This window comes from Salvia miltiorrhiza, chromosome 7 (assembly GCF_028751815.1).
Source record: "Salvia miltiorrhiza cultivar Shanhuang (shh) chromosome 7, IMPLAD_Smil_shh, whole genome shotgun sequence".
NCBI classification, from domain to species: Eukaryota; Viridiplantae; Streptophyta; class Magnoliopsida; order Lamiales; family Lamiaceae; genus Salvia; species Salvia miltiorrhiza.
The window spans coordinates 34535361-34547590 of NC_080393.1; the positions used below are offsets into that span (position 1 = coordinate 34535361).

The window sequence follows — 12230 nt, forward strand, 5'->3', positions numbered from 1 at the left end:
CTCCAATTCCCAACCGCTTGAAAACAGAGATGGGCATCACATTGACACTAGCCCCTAAATCGCATAGAGCCTCGGGAAAGAGCTCTCCTCCTATCTCGCACTCAATGGTGAAGCTACCCGGATCTTTCTTCTTCGAAAGTAGCTTCATTGGCAGCTCAGTGCTCACAGCTTTCGCCTGCGAGATTTTCCTATCCTCATCACCCATGTTCTTGGTGTGAACAACTGCCTTTTCTTCTTTATCCTTGGGATCCTGAAATTTTGAGAGAGTTTGAGGCTGTGCACGCCGGTCCGATTCTTCAAGTAGTCTCTCAAGCTCATCCACTATACGTCTATGCTCTGTCTCATCGGGATTGGCAATTTTTTTCTCATTCTTGCAATGGGAGATCTCCAGCTTGATTTCCTTGGCATCCACCTTTTTGCTTGGCTGCACAGCACATTGCTCTTCAAGCACCTCCCTCTTCATCAGCCTACGGGGGAATGGAGCCTTTGGGATGTATTCCCTAAGTGGAACAGGAGCTTTGTATGGTTCCTCAATCAGAGATTCATGCTCCTTGCTCATCCTCCTATCCTTTGGAGACAGAATACCATCGAAAATAGCATTGCATTGGCCCTTAGGATTGACAGTAGTGTTGCTTGGGAATTGGCCCGGCTTGTGCTGTGCCGCCGCTTGGTTGGCAATCTGACCAACTTGATTCTCTAACATCTGTACCTGCTTAGATAATGCTGAGAAATTATTCTCCATGTTAGAGATTTTATTTCCAACATTCACCTCCATCCCAGTCATCTTCATGAGCATCTGCTTCATCATGTCCTCCATCGAATCCTTCTTTGGCTCATTGATGACTCCCCCACTAGAAACAGAAAATCCTGGTGGAGGTTGCACAGCATTGTTTGGGTTTCCATAGGAAAGATTTGGGTGCGGACGTGCTCCTGGCTGAAACTGCTGCTGACCCTGCTGATATGGCTGACCTCTGTTATACATCCCTGGCTGTCCTTGCTGAAAATTCCCATAATTTCTGTCATTGATATAATTGACGTTTCCCAAGCCTGATGGGTCTATCACAGCTTGCTCCTGACGTCCAGCATTCAGTTCACCAATTTTTGCAGTCAGCTCTGCCAGCTGTGTAGCCATCGCTGCCTGTTGAGTAACCATAGCTGCCATAGGATCAGAAGTGGACGCAGCTGCAACCTTCTTCAATTGCATACGCTCAGATGGCCATTGGTAGCTCGTAGAAGCCATACTATCAATAATGTTCCACGCTTCAGAACTGCTTTTCTGAAGTAGAGATCCACCTGCAGCTGTATCCATGTGCATCCGTGTACGCTCCCCGCAGGCATTGTAGAACATTATCACTAGTGTGCCTTCATTAAATCCATGACCTGGGCACTTTCTGAGCTTCTCCTGATATCGCTCCCACGTCTCCGCTAGCTTCTCTCCCTCGTACTGTTGAAACTGCACGATGTCCATCTTCAATTTCAATGTAAGGCCAGGCGGATGAAATTTTCGTAGGAACGCATGAGCTAAGTCCCCCCACACAACATTATTTCCCAGCTGCAGCGTATGATACCACGACTTCGCCTTATCCCGCAGTGAAAAGGGAAAAAGACGAAGACGGATAATGTCATCAGGGACACCATTCATCTTCACCGTGCTACACAGCTCCAGGAAATGCGCCAGGTGCGCATTAGGGTCTTCGGTCGCCTGTCCACCATATTGGCTCTGTTGAACCATCGTGATCAGACCCGTTTTCAGCTCAAAGTTGGTAGCGTTCACACGTGGGGGCTCCTGGTATACATACTGTGGTATGAACGCTTCATTGATGGCTGGTTGTTTCGGAGCCTCTCTCGTCTCCTGTGCGTCAAGCAGCTTCTTCAACTGCTCTTGCAGAGCTCGAATTTGGATTTGCTCTGGAGTAGCCATCGTATTATCCTCAACTTGATTCTGTTGCTTCTTAAGATTGCGCAAGGTCTTGTCGATTTCAGGATTCAACTCAAAGAGAGGAGTCTCGTGAGATCGTGTGTTCATATGCAACCTACAGAAACGCAACTTATAAAAGCCAGAAAATAAAAATAAAAACAAATAAATCTTGCAGTAATATTAAGTCCTATTGGAAATATTAAAGTAAAATCTAAACAATCCCCGGCAACGGCGCCAAAAAGTTGATCACTAATTTTATTAGCAACAAAAATACCGCAACTAACACGGTGTAATCGTAGTATAAACAGAAATCGGATATCGTATCCACAGGGATTGTAACACGAAATCACTTTATCTATTTCCTACACAAACTTTCACAGTATGCAAGTAAACAAATATGAAGGCGAATATTAAACTAAAATTAACTAAATAAAACTAAAGAGCATAAACACTATGATGATTAACTCAAATAAAAGGAAAGCTCTGACCCTAGGGATGTATTTTCACTAATCAACTATATGCATTCAACCTATTGATTCAATTACCAATTTTAATCCAACCCTGATGAAAGATCACTATGTTAATCACAAGCGTCTCTAACGACCACCTATGAATGTAGATTAATTAATCCCTTTTCGCATTCAAGACTCCAAGGAATAAATTAACTCCCAATAGCACATAAAGAATAGCTTCCTATAGCTTCACTTATCGCATTCAAGACTCAAGGCTAACACTATATCATGCATTCCTGAATCAGCTGAACAATTATCGCATTCAAGACTCAAACTGAACAGCTAGACATGTAAATCATTGATCAGATAATTCACAAGAGATTAAGCACCAGGAATCATGAATCACAAGTTGGAGGGCAAATTGATATCAATAAATCAAAAACACATAATTAATCAGCTATATACAAACCCTAGGTTCAGATAAAGAAAACTAGCCAGACATAATGAAATCAAACATAAACATAATTAAAAAGAATGCAATTGTAAAAACTAAATTAAATAAAAACTGAATTAAAACGATTGTAGCGGCTTGAATCTTCAGTCTTCATCCAAGCCTTGAAAACTGGAAAGCTAAAATAATCTAAAGCTATGAAACTGAGAAAATAAAGTTTGGGAACTAAAAAGGGAACCCAAAATAGGTCAAAAGAAGACCTATTTATAGTACCAGGGTAAAACTACAGAGTTTGAGCTCGAAAAGACTTCGAAAAACGCATAAAAACGCAAAATAGCGGACTGGCGGCGACCCCCCCGGCGGGCACCCGGCGATCGCCGGCTCCTTTGTTGATTCTCCACTGCACGCGGCGGGCACCCGGCGGGCGCCGCTCGATCGCCAGCCACGCCGATTTCTCGGCGGGCTGCGCGGCGGTCGCCGGCTGGGTCGCCGGCTGTTGCCTTAAATTCCTTCATCATCCGGCGGTCGCCGGCTGGGTCGTCGGTTGATCGCCGATGTTTCGCTGCTGCGCGCGACTTTCTTGTTTTGGTCATCACTTTCTCGTCCGAACTCCGATTTATGATCCGTTTGCGCTCACGAACTCGTATCGAGACGATCTACAACTTCTATTTCAGATAAGTTTTCCAAATTCGAACTCAATAAACCTGAAATTTCCTTGAAAGTTCGAATAAGAATCATGTTTCAAAAGATAAAGCAAATTAAGCATAAAACAATCATCCAACACTCAGTTTCCTATAAAATAACATCATATGAACACTAAAAACCATGGAAACAAGAGTGTTATCAGAGGGGCGATTCATCTACAGACAAACGACGACAGAAGCTGGGCGATTCATCGGGACGAGATTCACAATCCGGAAGTGAGATATTTCATTCTCGACTAATTGCGATCATGAGTGAGGCTACCGGCCAAGGTAGTGTGATTCGAATCTTAGTAAATTTTTATTTTGGGATACAATATTTTGATTCAGTGATTCATTAATTGAGGGTGGATGCCATTTTGGATTTTCAAGTGTTGTTCTACATTTTCCGGGAACCTGAGAGTGATGTTTATTTAACTTGTGTTGGCTGATTTTGGTGACCTCGCTATTTTGTAATAAACATCAAGATATGTTTTTTTTTTTCCCAAAATCGTAAGATGCACAAGTGTTAATTCGAGGATAGTAGATTGTTTTTTTTTATTCATTTATTTTCTCCTTCAACATGATATTGCAGACAGTAGCGAGGGTGGTCGGTGCAAGACCTCGAAGTCCGATAAGACTCGGCGAAGCTGGACTCTGAAGGAGGAGGAGATTTTACTAGTGTCGCTTAAAGAACTCGTTGTCCAGGGTTGGAAGGCTGACAATGGGTTCCGAGCAGGCTATCTTAACAAACTAGAAGTGTCAATGCGTACCGCGTTTCCTGGCACTGATTTAAGAGGCATGCCCCATATCAATTCTAAAATCAGTGCTTGGAAGAAGAATCACAACTCGCTGAGAGATGCACTGAAGTTTAGTGGTGTGGGGTTTAATCTGAATGGGACTTTTATGCTTGACTGCAATAACGAGCAATGGGAAATGATTGTGCAGGTTAGTTATATATTGTGAATCCTTTGTGTTTATGAACCATATCTATATTACAGATAATTGGCTAACATTTGTTGCATTACCCTCAGCGTGATAATAATGCATCACGTATGCGATTCAAAAGTTGGCCAATGTTTGAGAGTTGGAAGGAAGTCTTCGGGAATGATCGTGCGACAGGTGATAATGCTGAGGATGTTATGGAGGCTGTTCATAAGATGTACCAGGCTGACAACCTTGCGAACGGCGGTATGGATGGCGCACCAACTCCCACATCCGCTGAAGACGCATCCACCGATGAGGCAGAGGACAGTGTTTGTCAAGTTCAGAAGGAACATGCAGCTGCTAAAACTAAGAACAAGAAGCGCAAGGCCACAGATGAGAATAACATGATGGCTGCTGTACTTAGAGAGATTGGGCATGAAACCGGCGGACGTCTTGGAGATCTAGCAACTCGTGTTGGCTACGAGTTTGATCTTGGAATGGCTAGGCAAACCGTCTTCGATCAACTTGGTAAGATCCCTGGGCTGGATATAAATGAGAAGTTTGATATCTGTGAAATTTTGGCCGATAAGGTGCAGCGTTTGGAGATCTTCATTGGGCTGCCGGATGAAGCTAAGCCGCATTATATTGCACGTCTCCTTCAGTCACGTAGAAGTGAAAACCGTTCCCACCCTAATGCTTAGTGGATCTTTGCTATCTTTTGTGAACTTGTTGAATCCGATTACTATATAGGATCCTAGTTCTATTTTGGTTATGCTTATTTGGTTTTCAGTTTGTAAATGGTTGCTACTTGATGCGTTTCGTTGTGCTAGATGATGATTGTAAATTCCATCTTCGAGGTTCTCTGTTCTACTATATGTGATTACATCATTTTGTAACTAACAACTCTTAATCATGTTATGCTTATGGAATCTAATATCATTCTGTTACTTCATATTCTGTTACTTATATTGTGATTAGTAGTTCTAATATCATTGTGTTACTTAATTGCTGCTTGTTACTTGATTGCTGCTAAACATCTACTTCTATATAAACCTTGTTTTCAGTTTGATTCTTGGGTGCTTCATTAAGAAAGTTCATTACTACTTTTCCCTTCCAAAATAGCTGATAAGGAGTAGCATAAGAAATGTAATAGATGGCTTCCTTTCATGAAGGTTTATGCTGATGTAGCAGAAAAAATTTCAGCTGCAAAATAGAAGATGTGTGAATTTATTATCATTCTAAGATAAATGGCATTGTATTTTCTACGAATTAATTTAACATATAGAGATATATACAAACTCATTTTAATTTCTTATTCAGGTTGGTTGAAAAACTTGATTTTGGAAAACAAAAGCCTACATGAGAAAATGGAACTGCCGAATCAGTTTAGAACAGCAGCTATTTTAAAAAGTCTGGTGTTTCTTCAATGTCTCCTAAGATGTCATCTGCATTCCACAATAAAAAAAAAGCAAATTCCATTGATACCTCCAAACTTACAAACAAACCATTAGTCATACTCCTAATAGACAACTTCTTAGATATAAGGCGCTACACATTCGAGTAACAGCAGCTATTTTAAAACAAAAAGGAACATAATAGCCAAGCTTCGATAATAGGATTAACACCTATTTACAAATAAAAAAGAGAACATAATAGCCAAGCTTAAACCATGCGAAATAGAAGATGTCGCAGGCAGCACTACCATATCTATATTTTGACTAAAAAGGCGACGATGAGGCACACGAGCTCTCGCAAGGAAGGCGGCATTTGTCAACCGCATTCTTCCCCTCGGAGTTCGGGGCGTTGGCTGGTGCCTGATTTTCAGCAGGATAGTAACGTGGTATGATCCTACTTGGAAGTGCAACACTCGAGTTCGCATCATCAACTTCAAAATGTAGTTTCCTTACAACGCATTTCGGCGGTTGCGGGGCGGGTGAGTTCACCTCCGTATCCGGCGACGAGTCAATCAAGTTGATAGTAGTGATTTTTTTGGCCTCAGGAGAGTCGCTGATAAGGACTAACGTGTGAGATAGCTCGGACTTGATGTCGTGAGGCGCAAATAGCATGCACATATCATGAAACTCTGGCTCTCCAGCTCGCAGGTAAGCCTGTGCCAGCCAGGTCTCCTAATAAATCACAACATATATCAAACCATTGAGTGCTTATTTCTCCATATCAAAAATCGCAAATAAGTTGAATGCTGGTGGTTTCATACCTCAAAGATTTCCACCCAAACTTCATCAACAGCAATGATACGATTTGTCTCCATATCCCAATGCGTTTTAGGCATCATCATCAAGTCTTTGAAGCACCTGAAACGTTTCTCCAAGAAATCCAACCGTTGTGTCAGATCAAGGAGTCTGAATTTGGTACCAAGATCGTCGTTCACTTTCTCCAGCACTTCCACCAGTATGTGGTGGATCTTGTGTGGTAGCTTCGGCTCTCCAGCTTCATTCTTCGTCTCAAGTAGCCGGCGGATGAGATGTGCATCGTATGGTTGGGTCCATTTCACCGTATAGAGATAGTATTCTTGATCCGGAATGTGATCGAACGTCATGTTTACCCTCGACAAAGAAGTACTTTGTGGGTGCTTTGATGAGAATTTGGCTTTGATGCCTTAAACAATTGAGTATTCGATTTAAATAATATCCAAATTCAAGCAATTCTACCGGCTAGCTGAAGGGCCATGCATTCAATTCGGAGGTTGATGAGATTCATTAATTAAATCCCATTGGGGTGCGCGAAACACAACTGCAAATTAATTAATTGATTGACATATAACCTCCAACTCCCATTAGCAGAAAAGTTTGATTCACAATAAATTAGACAGGATTAATTTTCCAAATAAACCTGAAACATATAACCTCCAACTCCTATTAGCACCTGGCAGTCAAATAATATCCAAATTCAAGCAATTCTACCGGCATATAAACAACGACGAGTCAATCAAATTTATAAGCATTCCTTAGATATAATAGACAACTTCTTAGATAGCCAAATTTACAAGCATTGCTTAGTAATAATAGACATACTTGTTCGCGGACAAAAGTTATAAGCATACAAGCATTTCCTAGAAAAGTTTTCCAACAATGGCTCCAATAAAGACGAGCGCGACTGCCACAAATATGATGAGAATCATGCTATCCAAGTCACGGCGGCGAAGCGGCCTGTCCATTGCAGCGATATGCATTGCATTCCCAATCCCAGCTGGCGCATTATTTGGAGCGTGCCATGCGTCGACGTGTTGTAGCTCATCGCGCCATATGAATGCTCGCTTGTGACTTGAGTTTGAAGGGCATTTGTAGAAGAATCGGCCTGCATTTACGGCGGTAGGCCCGGCACGTCGGAGCACCATCTTACCTCCACCACACGAGCACTCTGGTGCCTGCTGGAAATTACCATCGTTGTTTTCCATCACCTGCATAGAGCACAACAGCAAGCATTTTAAGGACTCTACAGATGTTCGAGCAAGTGATTGTAACGCACAGAAATAACCCAAGCATTCCAATATTCGAACCAAGATTTTTCCATTCCAAAAAACGAAAGCAGCTACTGCACTAACAATCTACATTCAGCTCACAACACACAACAAGTTCGGGGCATGAATTTAGTCCTTTTATCCTACACAATTCCTTAAATAGACCAACTCCCAAATTCATATTCGATAGCTTACAAATAGTAACACATATGCAGTTCAACTAGCAGTGTATTGATTCCACATAGAAAGTGCTAATTCATCCCTAGATGCAGTCCACTCTGTTGAAGGTTCCACGATATCCACGAACTCTTCTTGATGATTTGGTTCAACTTCAACAGCTTCGTCAGGTAAATTGTTGAACTGTTGTTCGATGGGGTCTACCGGCATCTCTCCCCGGATGAAGTTATTCAAAACGAAACATGCCATGATCAAGCGAATCTGCACCTTAATGGGGTAATACGATGCACTACGTAGTATCCCCCATCTCATTTTCATGACGCCGAATGCGCGCTCTATTATGTTACGCGCCTTTGCATATCTTAAGTTGAAAAGTTCTTGATAATTTTGTGGTCTACCGGCCAATGGACCCCACTCCTTAAGGTGATAGCGAACACCTTTGTACGGTGCAAGGAATCCCTCGCAATTAGGATAGCCGTTATCGCACAAATAAAAATTTCCTATACAAAAATATAATGAACACCAGTTAATTAACATTAATCAAGCTGAAAAGGCAGGAGTCAGTTAATGCGTCCTCATAAAACACGTATTAGTAGAAGTATGTGATTTCTTACCCTTTGGGACTCGCAAACCATGAGGCCTACTTAATGCATCACGTAGAATTCGTGAGTCCACGGCAGAACCCTCCCAACCAGGTAGAACGTACACAAACTTGAGGTTTCGATCACAAACACCCAATGTGTTTGTTGAAATGTGCCCCTTGCGCGTTCTATAACGCGGCTTATCTTCGATCGGTACCATAACGTCTATATAGGTACCGTCCAAAGCTCCCAAGCAACCCTATGATACAAACACCAACAAAAACCACCAAAATTAGACAAGGCTGCACATATTTTACAGATTACTTTAAATTAAATAATAACATAATCAATTACCTTAAACCATCTCCACCGGGGATCATCACAATCGTCCGCCACGAGCTGTGGTTTTACAAATAGTAATATATGCAATGACAGTACCGCCTTAAGGACTATGTGGATGTATCTAGAGATTGTGTATCCAGATCTCACAAAATCAAACCTTACTACTCTATTTTTTTTGTGATGTGCAAGAACAGAAAGGAACATGGCAACCTGCTCCTCGACACTGACGTATCTTCCATCGTGTAGACCCCCTAATTCCCTCAAAAGGAAGACTAGACGCCCAAAAGTATTGCGATCCATGCGTAAGTTTACAACACAATCAACATCACTAACATTAACCAACCGATTCATATGTTTTACTTGATCGGGGATACGACTATTGAAATCATAAGATTCAGGGGCTAAGCATCTTTTCCTCTTTCGGGACTTAATCACAGCTGCGTGATCGATTACAGCAGCGATTTGTACTAATAGTTGTTGCATAATATCTTCAGCCATTAGGTAAACGTAAGCGTTTTTCCGCCGCAGACAAACCATATTTATAATCAAAAGCCTAATCTGAAAATGTAAAGAGCTGATGGACGTCTTAGAGTGAAAGAAATTTACATAACAGTTTGCATACAATACTACCAATACTCACACAACCATTTACAATTCACAATCAAGACACAATAGATAATTCACCCAATAACAGAAGTTTATCGAACTTACAGCGAGACAGCAAATTTAGCTAGTTGGGATGGCACACAAACAAACACCTGCATTGTGTTCAGAAACCCATGTCATATTCCAGAAGATAACCAAAGGCAGGAACAATTCAAAAATAAAAAACATAACGAGTCGAACTTGGGTTCAGAAAAATCAAAAATCGACTCCCATTGGGTTCAGAAATTTTTGGACTCTGCTTGGGTTCAGAAAAATCGAAGGCATTTTGGGTTAAAAAAAAATCAAGTTCATAGATCTACAAAAACATTGTGGGTTCGGCTGGTTTATGCGAAACCCATTTCTAAAATCTGAGGCGCCGATTTTAGAAATCAGCTACAGATTTCGAACCGTACCTTCGAGATGAGATATTGAATATCGAGGGCTTGAGCTTTGAGTTCTTGAGACTTCTTCGTCGACGAAGAATCAGAGCCTGCTGCGAAATGAGGCGTGGAAAGAGGGAAAGATCAATTTTCGAACTTATGCAGCAGATTTGATTTTTTTGACCTTGATTTGAGGGGTAAAATCGTAAGTTCACACTCTTACCTGGAGGACTGTAGCATTGCTGGAAATAGAACAGAGGGTGAGAGCTGTTTCCACATCCACGCCCGAACAGTGAAATTAAATACGGGCCCAGATATTAGAGCGGGCCAAGGTTTAATAGTAGTTGGCTACAAAACACAAAAATTAGGCTCTGCTACTAAGTAATATGCCTTTAAACCATCTACAAAACACGCCCTTGTAGTGCTAAACTGAAACAGGGACTTCAGCGACCTACTCGGCGATTTGTGCTTCAAAATCATTGATTTCGGCGACCAACTCCAGTGGGTCGCCGAATTTGGACTAATGCGTGCAATGTTTTTGTTTTGGCCATATCTTCCTTGTCCGAATTTCGATTTGCAATCCATTTGCGCTCACGAACTCTTCTCGAGACGAACTACAACTTCTATTTTAGATCATTTTACTAAATTCGATCTCAAGATTTCTGTAAAATTCATCAAAGTACGACAAGTATCATATTTCACAAGATAAAATAATTTAAGCACAAAACAACTATCAAACACTCAATTTTGTATAGAATTGACATCATATGAACATTAAAAACCATGGAAACATGAGTGTTATCAATTTGAGATGGAAAATTTCCTCCGACAGCAATGGGTTTAGCATTATACATACACCTGACTAAATTATACTCCATTATACACGTTTTTAATCATTATTTACTTATGGTTATTCATATATGTTGCTCAAACTGGACTTTACCAAATTGCTGCTATCCAACGCTTTCTTGGAGACGACATCATGGATTTCTTGAAGCAGCTTGAGGAAGGCGAGCTCCACATTCACGTCGCAGAGCGCGGATCTTTCGAAGAAGAATAGGTTTTGTGTTTGGGTGAATTCCAGCGCATCCTCTGTGGGAACCGCTTTTGAAGGCGAGCTCTAGCTCCGGTTCTAGCGATCGCTGGGCTTCAGACAACGCTGGTTTGCTGCCTTCCTAATTCCTATCAAGACGATGAAAATCCATGAAAATCAATTAAAAAAGTCAGCCAAACTCTACATAGAGTCTATGAATTTCCTAAATCCACAAAAATTCATGAACTTTTTAAAATTAAAAAAAATCCAACAGAATCCCAAACCAATACACCCCTCTAAGTAAATGTAGCTTGGGTTGGGTTGGTGGTGTTCTGTAACAGCGTGTTTAAAAGCAAAGGATTAAAATCGTGAGAATTTAAATCAAGTGTTCGATAAGTATTATTGGAACCCGTAAAAAAGTATGAAATGAAAAATATGGCCCGTTGAATCAAATTGAAATAAACAGCATAGAAGTTCTCTTCACTCACCACTCGCATAGCTTCAATCTGCATCTTTCTCTTTCCTCTTTCCAAAATCGAATATGGCGATTACTTTCTCAGATCTGCACACAGAATCCGGTCTCAAGGCCCTCAATGCCTTCCTCCTCGGCTAGTCATACATCTCCGGGAGTCAGGTAGAGTAAATTGGGGATGTAGAGCACTGGGTCAGGAAGGGGCCGAAGAAGTGGTTGTTTCTGAGGTCTAATTCGAACAGCGACAAGAGGTCTCGAAAAGATGGCGGGCCGCCGCCGGTGAAGCGGTTGGTGTTGAGGTGGAGGATGCGCAAATTGGTGGGGAGCGAGAACTCTTTGACTAGGCTTCTGCACCGTGCCTCTAGTCTGATGAAATTGGACATCCGTGGGCGACTGGCCTCGCTCTTTGAAGGAAAGGTTGGATATTTTGAAAGTTTGGTGAAGATGAGGAAGCTCGAGAAGCTCGATCTGATCAACGACGTGTACCCTAAGGCAGCCTTAGAAGGGCAACTGCTCGTCGTCCTTCCTCAACATTACCACTTCCCTTCCACTCTCAAGAGCCTCACGCTATGTGCAAAGAGCGAGTTCCATTAGCAAGAAATCGGTGGTTATCGGTTTTGAAAAGGGGAAGGAACTAATACCGCCGCCGCTGAAATCAGTGGTAATCAGTTTTGGAAATGGGAGTTCCCTTCGC

The 12230-nt window shown here is 41.8% G+C and overlaps 1 protein-coding gene across 1 annotated transcript; it reads left to right on the plus strand.

Moving 5' to 3' along the window:
• The first annotated feature begins 3673 nt into the window (after window positions 1-3673).
• Window positions 3674-5155, plus strand: LOC130996154 (uncharacterized). Its single transcript, XM_057921662.1, has 3 exons — window positions 3674-3795; window positions 4097-4449; window positions 4536-5155. The coding sequence occupies exons 1-3, from the start codon at window positions 3774-3776 to the stop codon at window positions 5127-5129; spliced, it is 969 nt and encodes a 322-aa protein (XP_057777645.1). The 5' UTR covers window positions 3674-3773; the 3' UTR covers window positions 5130-5155.
• The last annotated feature ends 7075 nt before the right edge of the window (window positions 5156-12230 follow it).